Source organism: Mirounga leonina, unplaced genomic scaffold (assembly GCF_011800145.1).
Source record: "Mirounga leonina isolate KUSES-001 unplaced genomic scaffold, KU_Mleo_1.0 Mir_56, whole genome shotgun sequence".
Taxonomy (NCBI): domain Eukaryota; kingdom Metazoa; phylum Chordata; class Mammalia; order Carnivora; family Phocidae; genus Mirounga; species Mirounga leonina.
In genome coordinates this window covers 293,566-313,105 of record NW_023270819.1, presented here as the reverse complement: position 1 = coordinate 313,105, position 19,540 = coordinate 293,566, and the positions used below count along the sequence as shown (strand labels likewise).

Here is a 19,540-nt window from a genome sequence, read left to right as displayed (position 1 = left end):
GTTCTAAAAACATCTACCATAAGAGAAAATCGTTAGCAACCAATAGCGTTGCCTCTATCATTAGCTTTCCCACAATTATCCAGAGAGGTATTAGGCACGTCTATCCGCCGCGAGAATGCACCCAAGGGTGTTGCTAGGCTCCTCGGTCCTCTGCTCCGCCCCTCCGCGTTCCTGTCCAGGCCCCGCCTCGCCCCGCCCCCGGGGCCGCTCTGGCCACCGCCCACCCAGGAGAACCCCGCCCTCCCCGCGCCTCCACACCCTGAAGGGCGAAAAGCAGCGCGTACCCAGCCTGCACTGCGCCTAGGGAGACGCAGCGCATGCGCTCTGGGTGCGCCCAGATTTCCTGTCTGTCCACTGCGCTTCCGGCGAGGTATATCCGACCAATAAGGTCGGCTCGGAGGTGGGCCTTAATGCTCCCCGCTCCCGCCCCCCTTTCCTTCCGTGGATGATTTAAGAGCAGCGCTAAAAGTCCGCGGTGAGGCTCGGACGGTTCCGCGGGGCGTTATGGCTGCTTCTGGGACGCTGAGCGCTTTTCGTCTCCCGCCGTTGCCCACGATTCGAGAAATCATTAAGTTATTCAGGCTGCAAGCAGCGAAGCAGCTATCCCAGAATTTTCTCCTGGACTTGAAGCTGACAGGTGGCTGGCTGTCTTCTCAGTGCTCCCCCTCATCTCCGGGGACGTGGGCCGGGGGTTCGCGCGGACCCTGTGGGCGGGTGTCTGGTGTCAGGCAGTGTGCAGCGGGCCACAGGTCAGGTCCTTCTACCGCTTTGTGCTGAAAGAACCCGGAGCACCGCCCCGGAGACGCGTGGAATGAGTTGTTCGCCCGCAGAATGGCGTGCTCGCGGGCGTTTGCTGCGGGCGAGGGAAGGCAGGTTATGTAGACGTCGAGCAGACACTAGGGGAGGCGGGGGTCGCGCATCATGAAAGGCGGTTGTGGAAATTCGAATCTCGGTGTGTTAGCACTGAAAGCGTACTGCATGTGTGACTAGTTTTGTTTTCCATGCAATTTAAAGCTACCAGAATTTAAATTAGTGCGGGGAGTTTTTCAATAACACGTCGAGAAAGAATCACTCGTGGGATTACGTTATTTAAACGTTTACTTGTTGAATCCAAAACCCTCGAGGCGCAAATATTCAGTAAATACGTATCAGACAAGCTACTATGTGCTGGTACTGGAGATGCAGTTCGGGAGTGAACAAGGCCAGGCCTGTCGTCAGGGAGCTTACATTTTTAGTAAGTTTACATTTCCACCCTTTATTTTAAGTCACTTTTATGAGGCAAAATTTACGTGCAATAAAATGAACCAGTTAAAAGAGCACAGTTTGATGAGTTCTGACAGACACACGCATTCGCTTAACCGCTGCCCCCATTTCTTGGTGATACTTTCTTCTAAAAGGTGAGGTTGCAAGAATAACATGTATTGTAAGTATGTCCACTAATTTACTGTTGGAGTATTTACTGTATTTGAGGTTTTCATATTTAATTCCACTTTGGCCCCTCATGAGAAGCTGAAAAGATCAGTAAATCATACCCAAAAAGTTCATTTTCAGTTAAATGAAGTATAGTCCACAAACCATGAATAACATGTTTTATTTCTTGGCTGTGGAGTCTTTATTCTGCTGGTAGAAATATGATTTTGGGTAAAATAGCTTAACTAAGCTTCAGTTTCTCACTTGTTAATTGGAGGAAAGCCCCTACTGCAAGAACTTTAAAGGGTTACCCACCTCTAAAATTCTTTAGTTCTGGTAGTGACTAGAATCAGCCTTGTCTGCAAGTCGTTAGTCACATTTTGCAGGTATAAAGCACCATTCTTAAGACGGAAAATACAGGTCTTTATATTTTTAATGTAGAAAAAAATCCTTCATTTATAGTATCATGTGTGCGCCTTTATTCACTCTCAGGAGTAAATTCGGGAACCCAAGGGAAGGGAGATTAAAGTATTTGTCTGAGGTGAGAAGCTCAGGTGGGAGCAGATGCTTCCTGAATTGACAGTGCCTTTTTGATACTCATTTGTATTTGAATGTGCCTGAAAAGTTTGAGGGCAGAGCCCCTGACCTCTCAACTATACTAGCTCTCCATTTAGGAAAATGAGAATATTAAATTCATAATGCCTGTGCTTAAGGTATCAATTCTATTCCTTCTAAAAGGCATTGTTCTGGAGTGGAGGAAGGATTGCTTTAGAATTTACACCTGAGCTGGAGTCCCTTCTCCTCCATTTGCTTTCTGTATGACCTTGCACAAATCAAACAATAGACAAGGAAATTGAAAAGTTCAGAGAAGTTAAATTGGGATAGTAGTTCTTAATGTGTTGGAAGGATTGGAAGAATTGTGAGATGCAAGTGAGAAAGCATGTAAAGCACCTAAAACAAATGGTTGGTGAGCATATTACTAATTCCCTCCCAGCACCAGTTAAAAGACAAAACTATTTTAGGGTGGCTCAGTCGGTTTAGTGTCCCACTCTTGATTTCTGCTCAGGTCATGATCTTGGGGTGGTGAGATTGAGCCCAGCATGGGGCTCCACGCTCAGCGGGGAGTCTGCTTGAGATTCCTTCTCCCTCTGCCCCTCCCCCTCACTCTTTCTCTAAAATAAATCTTAAAAAAAAAAAAGACAATTATTTTTGCCTTTAAGCCTACAAAAATGGTAGTATACATCTCTGAACACGGCAAAGAAGTGCTGGTATGTTTTCAGTGGCTAAATTTCCACTATCGCAGGAAGCCCAGTTACTTGGATTTTAGTATCTCAGTCAGTAAGACCAGCCCATTATGTTTTTCCAGAAGTGATAATTGGTTGCAATGAATCCTCAATAATCTTTTTCATGATTTCTTAAGCTCTGTTAACTTAGAGGTTGATTAATTTAAAATACTAACTTTTCCATATCAATTTGCATATTTGCAAAGCTTTAAACACCTCCACTGGTAAGTTTAACTTTTTCCTAAAAATTACCAAGAATCTAAATTTCTGCTAGTCCTATGAGTAGAGTAGGAAGGAACAAGTAGGTAAGAACTTGTTGCTGTGGCCTTATTGACCAACTAGATGTCTGTAGGTAAAAATGAAACTACCAGCACTATTTTGCTTTGGGATTTCAAACTAGCAGCATTGGAAATTCTGAATGTAAAACTAGTTTTACTTACTCAAATATTCAGTATTTGGCAACTATAGAGAGATGGTGCATGCTCACCTGGTCAGTTCTTAGGAATTGATTGATTGGTTTGGTGGAGGAACAGATAGAAAATACAGTATTAACTATATAATTGGTTTGGTGGAGGAACAGATAGAAAATACAGTATTAACTATATTTAAGTTAGGAAGTTTGTCATGATAATCCTATTTTTGTTAAGGGACTGACGATACAGATAAACTGTTGTGGTAGAATAGGGAACGGCCACTATATATTGGTTTAGGTTAAGAGTTAAATAATCAGACAAATATGGTGTAAAGGATTAGTTGAGTAATGGTTGATAAGAATTTATGGAGATTATTGTTAAATTTTGTACATTGAAATTTATCAAGACAATTAAAACATTCTTTTTTCTAGATAAAATCGTAAGGAAAGCTGGGAATCTGACAAATGCTTATGTTTATGAAGTGGGCCCTGGGCCAGGGGGAATCACAAGATCCATTCTCAATGCCAATGTTGCTGAACTTTTGGTGGTTGAAAAGGATAGTCGATTTATTCCTGGATTACAGGTAAGATACTTAAAATGTCTTCTTTAGGAGGCAAAAAAACGATTTAAATCTTCAGGCCATGATTCTTAAACCTCAGGATATCCCAAGGATTATATAGGTTGCTCTTCAAACTGCAGATCTCCGAACCCCTTTCCAGAGATTCTGATTCCATAGTTTGGAGAGGTCTAGGAATTGCATTTTTTTTTTTTTAACTTTTTGAGTTTTTGTTGTTTTTGTTTTGTTTGTTTTTTAAGATTTTTATTTATGTATTTGACAGAGAGAGCACAAGCAGCGAGAGCAGCAGGCAGAGGGAGAGAGGGAGAAGCAGGCTCACTGAGCAGGGAGCCCCATGCGGGGCTTGATCCCAGGACCCTGGGATCATGACCTGAGCTGAAGGCAGATGCTTAACGACTGAGCCACCCAGGTGCCCCTAGGAGTTGCGTTTCTTTTTTTTTTTTTTAAGATTTTATTTATTCATTTGAGACACAGAGGTAGAGAAAGAGGGAGAGGGAGAAGCAGGCTCCCCTGCTGAGCCAGGAGCCTGACGCGGGGCTTGATCCGAGGAGCCTAGGATCATGACCCGAGCTGAAGGCAGACGCTTAACCATCTGAGCCAACCAGGTGCCCCAGGAATTGCATTTCTAGCAAGCATCCCAGCATGGTCTGTTGACCGCTACCTGAATAAACCTGCGTTATGCGTCAATGCTAGACAAACTTGTTGCTTTGTGTGATCTTTTTTTTAATAGCCATGCATGTTCTGGCCCATTCCTTCAAAAATAAGTAAATAATGCCAATAATGACTTAGTTACTGGCATGATTTATGAGAACTTCATTTAGATTCAGAAAATCATTTCTACAAGCAAAAAATGGAGAAAACATATGCTTTTTAAAGAGATTAATTGTTGGGGCGCCTGGGTGGCTCAGTTGGTTAAGCGACTGCCTTCGGCTCAGGTCATGATCCTGGAGTCCCTGGATCGAGTCCCGCATCGGGCTCCCTGCTCAGCAGGGAGTCTGCTTCTCCCTCTGATCCTCCCCCCTCTCATGCTCTCTCTCTCTGTCTCATTCTCTCTCTCAAATAAATAAATAAAATCTTTAAAAAAAAAATAAAGAGATTAATTGTTAAGCTTAAGCGTTTGGTAAGAACTTAAGTGAAGAAATGAAGTTGTACCACTGTACACATAGATTTAAGATGAGGTTTGAATGAAGTGATACATGCATCTTTAAAACAGTAGGTGCCATTGTTATATGAGAAATATTTGAGGGAACTGGGCATGTTTCAGTTGGAGAAGAGGAGCCTTGGATGAGGGGATTCATAGCTGTCTCTGAAAAGGTGGCAGTGAAGAGGATAGCTTATTTTGATTTCTAAAAAAAGAACTAATACTAATAGGTGGGAAATGAGGGAGGCTGATGTGGATTTAAAATAAGGAGGGATTTATATTTTTTAAATGGTGGCAAACAGTGAAACCCATTATGTCAGGGATTTTGTAAAGGCAATTCTTCACAGGGGGGCACTTAATGACTAAAGGGCCTTTGTTTGATTCCTCTGTAATTCTAAAACTTTAGAAGAGCCCTTAGCCTTTGGCTTAGATGAATAGCAATTTATTTTGTGAGTCCAACAGAATAATAAAAGTTATCTGCATTATTACTTTCACACAAGAGACAAATTGGTTTAAAATTAGTACAGTCTAATGCTTGTATGTGCAATAATTGAAAAAGGTTTCATTTCTACCAGAACAGTTTGAGGAAATTTGTTTGAAAATCTAGGGCTTTGTATGCATGCAACTGATTTTTTTTTTTTTTTTTTTTAAAGAAACCTAGTGATTTCTTTCTTCTTATTGGGCTACATTTTGTTTTATGCTTTAAAAAAATTATATAATATTTAGTTTTATCTAATTTTACCACTCTATTGACAGAATTAGTTTCAGATTTATAACTATTTTGGGATTCTCATATGGTACATATTCCTTGATGTGGAATTTTAATAGTGATTTTTGCTTTGAACTACTTTCTTCTTTGAAGAACTGTATCTCACTTAGAGGTGAAAGTGGGAATATCTTATTTTTGGTGAGATCATGAGGTAATGAAAAGAAGCTGAGTAACACTATGTAATTCCCTTTAGGTTTTTTCATCTAGCCCTTTCTGGACATGGGGAATACTCATCTGACTTTTTTGCACTTGAAGAGACTTCCTAACCCTCAATCTTACCATCTGTTATACATAATTCTTTCTCATGAGGCAAGGAGGTGAATCAAATTTCTGTTCATCCCCACCTGAATTTACATTTTCTCTTTTCCTGATCTCATCTAAGCTCTTTGAAGACAGACTATTTAAAAGGCAACTACACGCTTCTCTTTTCAGCTGCCCCACCAAGACCCTGCACTCCTAACCCCTGCCTTGTTTTATTTGTCTCATTAGATTGATCATCTGATACACTATATTTTCTTACTTGTTGTCTGTCTTACCCCTCTGGAATGTCAGTGCCAAGGTCATGGAGATTTTTGTGTGTTTCGTTCTCTGTTCTGTCTACCACATGTAACTGTGGCTGGCATGTAGCAGGTGTTCAATAATGTCTTCTATGGGAAAATAAAACGTTGACTAATGTATATGTATCTAATTAACCAACTAAATATGTCATTTAATAGTGAAAATGAATAATTGTGCAGCATTGATTATTAAAAAGTTTTGTGCTCTTTTTTCTAAATATAAAGATTTATTTCCAGGTAAATTGTTCTGTAAGAAATGTGTATTTGTCTTATCTGTTTCTGTAGAAGCAAAATTAATTCTTAGTGTCCTATATTGCAGGAAAGGAATTTGCCTTAAAAAGAAATGTTGGGTACTAAAAATCAAATAGATTTCTTTTTCCTATAAAGAATGTTTCAATATGTAAAACCACTTTCATTTAGAGGTACTAAATTAATCATAAAACTTAATAAAGGCAAAAGGAGTGATCTATTTTAAGGATTCCATCTTAGTGGTTTCTGAGCTAATAGAATTACTTTTTAAAGAAATTGTAATAATTTATAAAATGTCTTCTAGCTGAAACTACGTCATTTGTATCCTAATCCAATTCTTATGATATCCTCGTGAGGCATCTTAGGGTTTTAGGGGAAAGAACATAGTGCTAACATACAGGCTTCATCATCAGCATGTTGTAAAGTAAAAAAACATGTCTCTTCTAGTATGTGAACACATAATAGGATAGTTTTGTGGTAAAGAACACAGACTTAAGTGTCAGATTGTCTGGTTTTGACTCTGGCCTCTGTCATTTACTGGTTATGTCTCCGGGCAGGTAACTATGTCCTCTGTGCCTCAGTTTGCTCATAGGATTGTAATGAGGATTAAATTAATGCCTCATACTTAGTTAAGCACTCAATATAATTTTCGATGTAAATAATTATTGTCCCTCTGCCTTGGGCATCTGTTAATTAAGGATTAATCAGGAGACTGCTTATCTGGAAAGAGGTATAGGAGAACTGTAAAATTATTCCTTTGGAACACTAGAATATAAATCCCCAGTGCTGTGGAAACGTTGGAGCTTTCTCCCAACTCCTCAAGTTAGCATTGGACAACTAGGGTTTCTTTCTCTTAATGTTGTAGCATTCTCTTGTGATTGTGCATTTTTAGGTTTGTTTTTTTTTATTATTTTTTAGTTGCTTATTGTTGTTACATTTTTATGGCTGGGTGGATTCTCTGTGCTTTGGAGGGGAGTGAGATTTTTTGGTACCTCAGGGTTCTGAGGTTTTGTTCTTCCGCCCATTTCTGAACTGGAGAGAACAATGTAAGTAATACATTCTCCTTGAAGTAAATAATCTGGGTTCTTCATTTTTTTTCCTGTTTGTTATTAATATATAAAATCTTTAAAACAATCGTATTTATGGAGGGCTTACTGCACTAAGTACTTTGTTTTACAGCTTTATTGAGTATTATTGATGTGCAGTAAACTGCACATGTTAAAAGTACACAGATTACCGAATTTTGACAAATAAAATCTCCTGAAACCATCACCACAATCGAGATAATGAACATCCATCACCTTCAAGATTCCTCATTTTCCTTTACAATCCATCCCTCCCTCCTCCCCTTCCCTATCTTCAGACAACCATTGTTCTGTTTTGTCACTATAGGCTATTTCCCATTTTTTTTAGAATTTTATATAAATGGAATCGTACAGTATATGCTCTTTTTTGTCTTATGTCTTTTACTGAGCATAAGTATTTTGAGAATCATCCATGTTGGGGTGTTTATCAATAGTTTGATTTTTTTTTTATTGCTGATTAGTATTCCATTGTATGGGTATGCCAAGCTTATAAATCCATTCACTAGTTGATGGACTTTGGGTTGTTTTCATTTTTTGGCAATTATGTATAGAGCTATATCATTAACATTCACATGCAAGTCTTTGTGTGAATATATACTTTTATTTCTCTTGAGAAAAGAATTAGATGTGGAGTGTCTGTGTGTTATGGTAGGTGTATGTTAAACTTTTTATGAAACTACCAAACTTTTATAAAGTGGCTGTAGCATTTAACATTCCGTCCAGCTATGCATGAGAGTTCCCTTAACTTCACACGCTTCTCACACTTGGTATGGTTAATCTTTTAAATGGTAACCATTCAAATGAGCATATAGTAGTATCTTAATGTGGTTTTTATTTGCATTTTCCTGATCAGAAATACTGGACATATTTTCTTAAGATTTATTTATGTTTAGAAAGAGAGTGCGAGGGGGGCCAGAGGGAGAAGGAAAGAGAAAATCCTCAAGCACACAACCCACTGAGTGCAGAGCCCATTGTGGGGCTTGATCCCAGGACCCTGAGATCATGACCTGAGCTAAAAGCAAAAGTCAGCCGCTTAACCCACTGAGCCGCCCAGGTGCCCCTGGACATATTTTCATGTGTTTATTTGCCATGTGTATATCTTCTTTGGAAAATTGTGCGAGCATTTCTTGTTTTGTCTTCGTATTGCTGTATTGTAGGAAATCTTTATATATTTTGTCAGATACATGTTTTGTAGTACTTTCTACTCAAACGGGATTTACCTTTTCATTTTTGACATTTAACAGTGTCTTTGAAAGAGTAAACTTAGTTTTAATGAAGTACAGTTTATCAATTTTTCCTTTTGAATGTGATGCTTTTTGCATCTTATGTTAAAAAAATAATTGTTAAAACAAGAACTAAGAATTTCCATGTTTTCTTCTAGATGTTTTGTAGTTTCAAGTTTTTCATGTAGGTTTATGATAAATTTTGAGTTACCTTTTGTGTGTAGTGTGAGGAAGGAGTAGAGGTTCATTTTTTTTCCATCATTTGTTGAAAATGTTATCTTTTCCTCATTGAATTGCCTTGCTCCTATTGTCAAAAATCAACTGGTCTTATAAATGGTGGTCTGTTTCTGGACTTCCAGTTCTCTTCTGTTGATATAAGTCTGTTTTTTTCACTGAGACCAACCTGTATTGATTACTATAGCTTTATAGTAAGACTTGACAGCCGGTAATTTAAGTCTTCTGACCTTACCTTTCTTTCCAAAATTGTTTTGGCCTATTCTGTAAGTCCTTTACATTTCCATATAGTTTTAAAATTACATCATCAATTTCCTTTTTTTTTTTTTTTCCTTAAAGCCTTCTGGGACTTTGATTAGGATTGGACTAAAACTGGGCGCCTGGGTGGCTCAGTTGGTTGGGCGACTGCTTTCGGCTCAGGTCATGGTCCTGGAGTCCCGGGATCGAGTCCCGCATCGGGCTCCCTGCTCGGCGGGGAGTCTGCTTCTCCCTCTGACCTTCCTCCTTCTCATGCTCTCTGTCTCTCATTCTCTCTCTCTCAAATAAATGAATAAAAATCTTTAAAAAAAAAAAAAAAAGGATTGGACTAAAACTATAGATCACTGTAAGGAGAACTGGCATCTTAATGGCATAAGCTTCTGATTTGTAAACATGGTATGTCTCCCTGTTTATTTAGGTTTTCTTCAGTTTCTCTCAACAGTGTTTCGTAGTTCTAAGTATACAAGTCTTGCACATCTTTTGTCAAATTTACCCCTAACTATGTCCTATTTTTTGATGCCATTGTACTTGGTTTTTAGTTTTGATTTCCATTTGTTTGTTGCTCCTGTGTAGAAATACCATCTGTTTTGACGTGGACTTTGTGTCCTGCAACCTTGCTGTGCTCACTTCTTTGTGGCTATTTTGTAGATTTCTTAAGATTGTCTGCATGTGTTATCATTTCATCTGCAATAAAGACCGTTTTTACCTTCTCCATTTCACTATCTTTGCCTCGGTTTCTTCTTGTCTTGGCTAGAATCTCCAGTATAATGTTGAGCAGAAAACTAGGAGTAGACCTCCTTGCCTATCCCTGATCTCAGGGGGAAAGCATTCAGACTTTTACCATTGAGTATGATGTTAGTTGTAAGTTTTTCCTGGATCTCCTTTTTCGGATCTGTTCCTAATTTGCTGAGAGGTCGTGGTGCTTTGTTTGGTTTTTGTTTTTGTTTTAAATAATGGATGTTGAGTTTGCAGAAATACTTTTTCTGAGTTTATTGAGATAATCATATGGCTTTTTTTTTTTTTTTTAGTTAATATGGTGAATTATTTTTTTTCTAATGGTAAACCAACCATCTGTAGAATCTTCGGTTATATCCTCTCTCTCATTCCTGATATTGGTAAATTGTGTGTGTCTCTTTTTTTCTGATCAGTCTGGCTGCATATTGGTGAACTTTATTGATCTTCTCAAAAAAGAACAACAAAAAAAGCTCTTGATCTCATTGATCTTTCTGTCTTGGGTTCCGTTTTCTATTTCATTGATTTCTGCTCTGAAATCTTTATGTTATTCTGTTTCCTTGAGGTTTACTTTGTTCTTTCTATAGTTTTTTAAGGTGGAAGCTGAGGTTGTTTCTTTGAAGTCCTTTCTTATTTTCTTATAGGTGTTTAGTGCTATAAATATCCCTCTCAGTACAACCTGAGCAGAATCCCACAAATTTTGATAGGTTGTGTTTTCATTTTCATTCATTCACAATGAATGAAATTTACTAATTTTTAACTTTAAATTTTTTTGAGATATTAGACCTAAAGACTTCTGAAAGAAGTTCAGAATTCCCATATAAACCTTCAACTCCAATTTCCCTTTTTATTTCTTATTTGACTTGTTGGGTTACTTAGATGTGTATCATTTAGCTTGTAAATTTTGGTGTTTTTCAGATATCTTTCTGTTATTAGTTTTTCATTCCATTGTGATCAGAGAACATACTTTGCATGACTTGAGTAATTTTAATTTATAGTTTTATGGTATACATATGGTTTGTCTTGGTAAGTGTTCCTTATGCATTTGAAAAGAATATGCATTGTGCTGAAAAGAATGTATTCCCCCCTGGGGTGCCTGGGTGGCTCAGTCGTTAAGCATCTGCTTTCAGCTCAGGTCATGATCCCCGGGTCTGGGTTCAAGCCCCACATCTGGCTCCCCGCTCTGCAGGAAGCCTGCCTCTCCCTCTCCCACTCCCTCTGCTTGTGTTCCCTCTCTGGCTGTGTCTCTCTCTGTCAAATAAATAAATACAATCTTAAAAAAAAAAAAAATGTATTCCCCTGTAAGGATATGCATTTTGGTGAAAAGGATACGCATTCTTCTGTTGTTGGATGCTACAGAAATTTCAGTTAGGTCAAGTTGGGGTTATTCAAGTCTTCTTTGTGAGTTCCTACTTGTTCTATTAAGAGAAGGGTATTGAAATCTCCAGTTCTAACTGCGGGCTTGTCTGTCTCCTTGCAGTTCTATCCGTTTTTCTTTCATCTATTTTGAAGCACTGTTGTTAGTTGCATAAACATTTAGGACGGTTATGTCTTTGTGATAAATTGGTTCCTCTGTCCTTATGAAATGATCTCCATGATCCCTGGTGATATTCTTTCCTCTAAAATCTACCTTGATAGTATAGCCATTCCAGCTTTCTTTTGATTAATGTTAGAGTGATAAAGTTTTTCATCCTTTTTATTTGTGTCTTTATATTTAAAGTGGATTTCTTGTAGGCAGCATATAACTGGGTCTTGCTTTTTTCTCATCAATCTGATCATCTCTGCCTTCTGTATTAGTTTTCTATTGTTGCTGTAAAAAATTACCACAAATGCAATAGCTTAAAATGACACAAATTTATTCTTTTATAGTTCTGGGGATGAGACGTCTAAAATGAAGGTCAGTAGGGCTCTATTGCCTTTTTCAGCTTCTGGAGGCCACCTGCATTTATTAGTCCCTGAACCTCTTGCTTCTATATCTACTATTGACTTTAATCCTTCTGCCTCACTCTTATTAAGGTCTGTGTGATTGATTATGTTGGGTCCACCCAGATAATCTAGGATAATCTCCCCATCTTGTGATCTTTAATTTAATCACATCTGCAATGTCCTTTTTACCATGTAAGGTAATATAGTCACAGGGATTAGGATGTGGACATCTTTGTGGGGCTAGTATTCAGCCTGCTGCAATTTTTATCTATAACTCTGTTTTACTATTTTAGTAATTTATTGATGGTATATGGTTGTACATCTTTAACATATCCCAATTTACCTTCAAGTAATAAAATACCACTTTATATATATCATACAAATCTTACAATAGTGTATTTGTATTTCTCCTTGCAGGCCTTTGTACTGTTGTCATACATTGTACTTCTCCATACGTTGTAAAGTTCACAAGACAATGTTATTTTTGTTTTAAAAGTCAATTCTATATTAAAGATTTCAATACAGTTGACTTTTGAACAGTGTGGTGGTTAGGGGTGCTAACTCCCACATACTTGAAAATCCATGTATAACTTTGGACTCCCCAGAAACTTAACTACTAAAGTCTACTGTTAACTAGAAGCCTTACCAATAACCAATCAATTAATGCATACTTTGTATGTTACTTGTGTTATGTGCTGTATTCTTATAATAAAGTAAGCTAGAGAAAGGAAATGTTATTAAGAAAATCATAAGAAGGGCACCTGGATGGTTCAGTCAGTTAGGCATCTGACTCTTGGTTTCAGCTCCGGTCCTGATCTCAGCATGGAGTCTGCTTGTCCCTCTCCCTCTGATCCTCCCCCTGTGTGCACACACGCTCTCTCTCTCAAAATCTTCAAAAAAAAAAAAAAAAACATAAGGAAGAGAGAATATATTTACAGTACTGTAAGAAATCTGCATATAAGTGGACTGACCAGTGCTGTCAAACCCTGTTGTTAAAGGGTCAACTATAATAAGAAACAATGTTACGTATTTACCCATTTGGTTACCATTTTTTTTTGTATTAAGTAGATTCCATGCCCAGCATGGAGCCCAACCCCAGGCTTGAACTCACGACCCTGAGATCAAGACCTGAGCTGAAATCAACAGTTGGACGCTCAACCAACTGAGCCACCCAGATGCCCCCCATATGGTTCCTATTTTGAGTGCTCCCTCATCCATATTTCCACTTATTATTATTTTCTTCCTACCTGAAATACTTTCTTTAGCATTTTTTGTAACTGTGGATCTGTCGATGACAGAACTTTCAGTGTTTGTATGTCTAAAAAAGTGTTTTATTTTGCCTTTGTGTTTGAAAAACATACTGGCAGTTTATTTTCTTTCAGTAGTCGAAAAATATTGCTCCGCTGTCTTCTCATTTCATTGTTTCTGACAAGAAATCTGTTGTCATTCTTATCTTTGCCCCTCTGCCTTTTTTCTCTGGCTTCTTTTAAGATTCACTCTCTATCACTCGTTTTGAGCAATTTCATGATGAGTGCACCTTGCTGTCCTTTTCTTCATGTTTCTTTTGTGTGGGGCTCCTTGAGCTTCATGGATCTGCAGGTTTTCCTGCATTTCCTGCTGTCCAGCATCTGAAAACTGTTGTTCATCTATTTTGTCCATTTTTATCTGTTTAAACCAGAAGAGACTACCTGGTCTTTTATACTCCATCTTAGAGTAAGAAGCTCTAGGATTCTTCTTAATTATTATGTGCTTATTTCATGGAATTGTGGAGACAGTAAGTCATGATTATTGTTAGTATCACCTCTGGGTTTTATAATAGGTAAACTGATTATTTCTACTTGACAGGCAGGATAGAAAGCTCACAGGATTGGTGTCAGATCTCAGAAACAGCACATACTAGTTTTGTGATCTTGAGCTTGCAATTGAACCACTTTTAGCTTCAGCTTTCTCATCTGCAGCATGGGAATAATAGCTATCATTTGTGATCCTTGCGAGGATAGATGGAAATTTATGTAAAGAGATTGGCAGGTAAAGAGCCTGGCATATTGCCAGTATTCAGTAAATGGTTGCTATTATAGTGATGCCCCTTCTCTGTCATCTTATAAATGGATATATAAATAATTTAGTCATCCTGACAAAAGGAACTGTTTTTCAACAGAGATAATAAAACTTGTAAATTCTTTCATCTCTAGCAAATTTTACAAAAGAAAAGATTGCCTGACTTTCTGCTGTGACATGATTACATACTTCACCCATGACTTACTTGATATAGCTACAGCTGTAGTTAATCAAAACTCAGCAAATAAGTAAAAGGTGGCCTACAGCCAAAATGATTTCCTAGTCCATTAGAAATTAAAAGTACAGAGATCAATGCTAGAGGCAGACCCACTGACAACAGCAAGAAGTAACAGTGATTACTGTGGCAGAAAAGCTATAAAAAGCAAACATAAAAACTAAAAAAAAAAAAAAAATTGCTCAGTAGTAAGGGATCATAACCATTGAAGCCGTTACTCTACAGGCAACAGTGACCCTGGTCATCAAGAAAAGGGTGAAACTGGGTTCACTGTTCTCAACTTAAGGAAGAGAATTGTGTGATATTGTAGGAAGGATTCTATCTATAAGTTCTTTTTTTTTTCTTTTCACAAGTTTTTTATTGAACTACAATTAACATAGTTTTGTATTAGTTTCAGGTGGACAGTATAATCAGCAATTCTATACATTTCCCAGTGCTCATCAAGATAATGTACTCTTAATTCTCTTTATCTGTTTCACCTCTTCCCCCACCCAGCTCCCCTCTGCAATGACTAGTTCTCTATATTTAAGATTCTGATTCTTCTGTTTTTCTCTTTTCTGTTTGTTTTGTTCTTTAAATTCCACATATAAGTGAAATCATATGGTATTTGTCTTTCTCTGCCTGACTTATTTTACTTAGCATTATATCCCCTAGGTCCATCTGTGTTGCTGCAAATGTGAAGATTTCATTCTTTTTTATGCCTGAGTAATATTTCATATATATACACCACATCTTCTTTATCCATTCACCTATCCATGGACACATGGGCTGCTTCCATATCTTTTCTATTGTAAATAATGCTGGAGGAAACAAGGAGGTGCATATATCTTTTCAAATTAGTGTTTTAATTTTTTGGAGGTAAATACCCAGTAGTGGAATTACTGGATTTTATGGTAATTGTATTTTTAATATTTGAGGAACTGTTTTCCACAGTGGCTATACCAATTTGCATTCCCACCAACAGTACACAGGATTCCTTTTTCTCCACATCCTCACCAACACCTGTTATTTCTTGTGTTTTTTATTTTATCCATTCTGATGGGTATAAAGTGATATATCACTGGTTTTGATGTGCCTTTCTCTGATTAGTGATGTTGAGCATCTTTTCATGTCTGTTGACCATCTATATGTCTTCTTTGGAAAATGTTTACTGAGGTCCTTTGCCTATTTTTTAATATAATTTGTTTTTCTTGGTGTTGAGTTGTAGAAGTTCCTTATATATTTTGGATATTATGTTTGGTTGATGTTTTCTTTCACTCTGCAAAAGCTCTTTATTTTGGTTAGTCCCAGTAGTTTAATTTTGCTTCTGTTTCCCTTGCCTGAGGAGATGTATCTAGAAAAAATGTTTTTATGGCCAGTGTCAAAGGAATTACTGCCTATGTTTTCTTCTAGGGGTTTTGCGGTTTCAAGTCTCACATTTAGATTTTAATTCATTTTAAGTTTATTTTTATGTATGATGTAAGAAAGTGGTAGAGTTTCGTTCTTTTGCATGTAGCTGTCAGTTTTCCAGCACCATTTGTTGAAGAGACCATCTTTTTCCCCATGATATATTCTTGCCTCCTTTGTCAAAGATTAATTGACCAAAGAAGCATGGTTTTATTTCTGGGCTCTCTATTCTGCTCCATTAATCTCTGTGCCTGTTTTGTTTTTTGTGGGTTTTTTTGCCAGCACCATACTATTTTGATTACTATAACTTTGCAGTATATCTGGAAATCTGGGATTGTGTTACCTCCAGCTTTGTTCTTTTTCAAGTTTGCTTTGGTTATTTGCAGTCTTTTGTGGTTCAGTATAAATTTTAGGGTAATTTGTACTAGTTCTGTGAAAAATGTTGGTATTTTGATAGGGATTGCATTGAACCTGGAGATTGCTTTGGGTAGTATGGACATTTTAGCAATGTTGACTCTTCCTTTCCACTTGTGTCATCTTCAGTTTTTTTCATCAGTGTTTTCATAGTTTTCGGAGTATGGGTCTTTCACCTCCTTGGTTAAGTTTATTCCTAGGCATTTTGTTATTTTGGGTGCAATTATAAATGGGATTGTTTCCTTAATTTTTCTTTCTGCTGCTTCATTGTTATTCATTAAAAAATCATTCACCTTGATCAACTGGGATTTATTCCAGGAATGCAGGGGTGGTTCGGTATTCGCTAATCAATGTGATACATGACATTAATAAGAGAAAGTATAAAAAATGAACATATGATCCTAGATGCAGAAAAAGCATTTGACAAAGAACAACATCCATTCATGATAAAAAGTCAACAAAATAGGTTTAGAGGGAACATACCTCGACATGATATTATGAAAAACCCACAGCTAATGTCATACTCAATAGTGGAAAACTGAGAGCTTTTCCTCTAAGATCAGGAACAAGACAAGTATGTCCATTCTCCCCATTTTTATTTGTTACATTACTGGAAGTCGTAGCCATAGCAACTGGACAAGAAAAAGATAGGACACGATACTACGTAAGTTTCTTTTTAAGAAATGTTAACCACTGGTTGAATAGAAAGTTTACTAAATCAAATCTCTAAATCCTTGATGAGGCTGAGTAAATTTTTCTGCTATACGTGTTTGGGTCCTGTTTAAAAAACAAAACAAGTTGACTTTTTGAAATCATGCTGTAATCTTCACCTTAAAGAAAAGTCTATTATAACATTGTCTTAAATTCTTTTGAATAATAGCATTAGTCTTTTTTATGTGTTCTTTAGAAGAATACAAATTTTGTCTTTCACCTATCATGTTCTGTATTACAGATTCTTTCTCATATAGTTTGCCTAACACTTTTGCACAGCACTTCAACAATGTTTGGGTTCCTACTATGTAGCAAGTCAGGAAGAAGGTAATATCACCAGGCTGTGTAATTAATGCTTTAGCTCACTGTACAGTGCTGGTTGCCATGAGCCCCTCATGATGAGAAGGTGGCATGAAACATACAAAATGACCAGTCAATATAGTTCTTTGTTCTCAAGGAATTTCTAGTTGTGTCTAAGTTCTAAGAGTTGAATAAATTATTTCCTCATCAGATTAGATCACCAACAAATTACCTAGGTGGACCATAGTAACTTGCCCCCTGTGGAAAAGCCATCTCGAAGACCTTGACTTAGAAGAGAGAGTTTTTTTAAATCACCAAATGAAGAATTCTCCTGCATTTGTTTCCTCATTTTTATTAAAGGCATTCGCCATTATTTTGTTCCCTGTATCCCTTAAAACTTAATGCTACAAAAAAACTATTTTCTCTCTTGGGGATTTAGTATAATTATTTCCAGTAGAGACTAAGAATTCTGTAATTCAGTATATAAATTGTGAGTTAACACCTCTAGGATTTATATACATGCTTCTCCTTTTCATGGTTTGGTTTTCTGTTTCTTCTTTTACAGCCTTAGCTAATGAATGCCTTTTACTCTAAGCTGACTTAAATCTCATTTTGGAAGGATATAGGATTGAAAACTAAAATAAAAATGATAGAACAATTTAAGAGTGTCTGTAAAAATACTCATTTGGCTGTAATCAAGTGCTTGCATTCATAGTAGGCTGTGCCTTTGAGCACATTATGAGCTAACACCATCAGGGTTTTAAAGTGTACTGTAGCAGTGTTCTTGAAGGGCTATAACAGTGATCTTTCCCACCTCTCCACCATCCCCCAAATATTGTCAGGATAATGAAAACATTTTCTCTATTAGTGATTGGTTAGAAAGTGTTCATGTGTCATTGCTGAATATCATTAGGTGTTTAAATGGCTGTTGTCTGTAATTATACTATAATTTCAGTTTGTATAGTGTTTTTTTTCCCCCCATAATTGTTTCAAGGACTTCACTTAAAGCTGTGGTCACCAGTATTCATTCCTTCTGCAGTGGGGAGTCTGAAAGGGGAAGATCAAGCTACAGAGTGGTCTTAAAAGATGTACCTTTTAAAGAAGGGGAGGATTTGCTTTGTCATTGACTGAGACTTAAGCCTGAAGGGGCATCCAAAAGAAATAGGATAGAAATGCAACTTTAAATCTAGGAAAGGAAGGTTAATGTGTGTTATATCAGTTTTCTGGTATGCAGCTATATGTGTCATTGTAGAAAAAAATGAACATTTCAAACGTGGTTATCAGAGCATGTGTATTAATGCCAAAGAGCCAAGTTTACATTGTTTTGTTGTAGTCTTAATTACTAATTACTTTATTACTTTCTATATATTGATATCATGAAGCATAAGCTTTTAGTTCTTCTGCCTCTCTGTTTTTGGTATGCTAATTTGTTTTAATTATGTGAAGCATAATTATAGAAAAAAACAAATTCTTCATTGATAGTAAATGCTATCAATAAATACAGTTTTTATATAGTAAGAGCCTGTCCCACAGAGAGCTAGCTCCTTTTTTATTCATAGTGTATTGAGGATATTATGTTTTTGATGATTTATTGTCTGGAACTCATCAGATTAAGTTTTAGCAAATCTTGGTAATTTAAAATAATCCATAAGTACATTAATATCAGAAGTACGCAGTTATTTTTGGTAAACTGCCATGATGAAACATACCAAACTAGATGATTCCCAAATTGAAAATGTTAAGCTTCTTACCAGTATAAGCATTTGAGCTCTGAATTTCTGAAATGTTACTTATATAATTCTACCTGATTTATCAGTGAAATAAATCTTTGCAAGTTTCTTGACCTTACAGATTTTGGGACCCTCAAATCTCGGTCTGGGAGGGGAAGTTTCCAGTTTTATAGTTGGTCATTCACTTATAAAAAATGTGAAGCACCTACTGTGTGCTGTTGTAGCTGCAGATACTACCCTTAAGGAGCATATGCTATTACATGGGAAAGAAGCCTCTCTGTACACAGTCGCAATATAGTATGTTATAAATGCTGTAAAGAAGCATATGCGAGGCACAGCATTAACCCAAAGGCAGGAGTAATCTACAAACTGGGTGCCTTGGTCCAGGGTCTCCTCTGGCTTCTGTGATGTTTCTTTCATCCTTCCTATCAGTTGCCAGAATTAGGCAAGGGAAGGGTTAGTAGAGAGAATCAGCTTTAACTGAGCTAGAGAAGTAAGGGGTGCTCAGGGCAGAAGTTCCCTGATTTGGAGCCAAGGGTGTCTGAGCTCCTTGAGGTGAGACTTGATGTGGAAAGAGGGTCACCTCTTCCTTAAAATCTACATTAGCAGGGATGTTTGTTCTCATCGATTGCATTCACTCCTGCATTTTAAACTTTGTAAGCGTCAGGGACTGCATCTGGGTTGGGATTTGGGGGTTTTTTGTTGTTGTTGTTGTTGTTGTTGTTGTTTTAAGCCAAGGACTTTAAGAATAAGTTTTGTGTTGGGTACAGGAGCCCTTAAAGCAATACAAATATATAGATGGCTTAGCTTCAAGGCTCTTTTCAGATGGGTGCCAACACTTTAGTACTG

General features: G+C 37.3%; 1 protein-coding gene across 1 annotated transcript in view; it reads left to right on the top strand.

The window, feature by feature from the left end:
- The first annotated feature begins 443 nt into the window (after positions 1 to 443).
- Positions 444 to 19,540, top strand: part of LOC118002003 (mitochondrial dimethyladenosine transferase 1) — a 67,230-nt gene continuing 48,133 nt past the window's right edge. The window contains exons 1-2 of the mRNA XM_034992219.1: positions 444 to 637; positions 3,538 to 3,689. Coding sequence (XP_034848110.1) covers positions 505 to 637; positions 3,538 to 3,689 — 285 coding nt within the window. The 5' untranslated portion in view covers positions 444 to 504. The remainder of the gene's footprint in view (positions 638 to 3,537; positions 3,690 to 19,540) is intronic.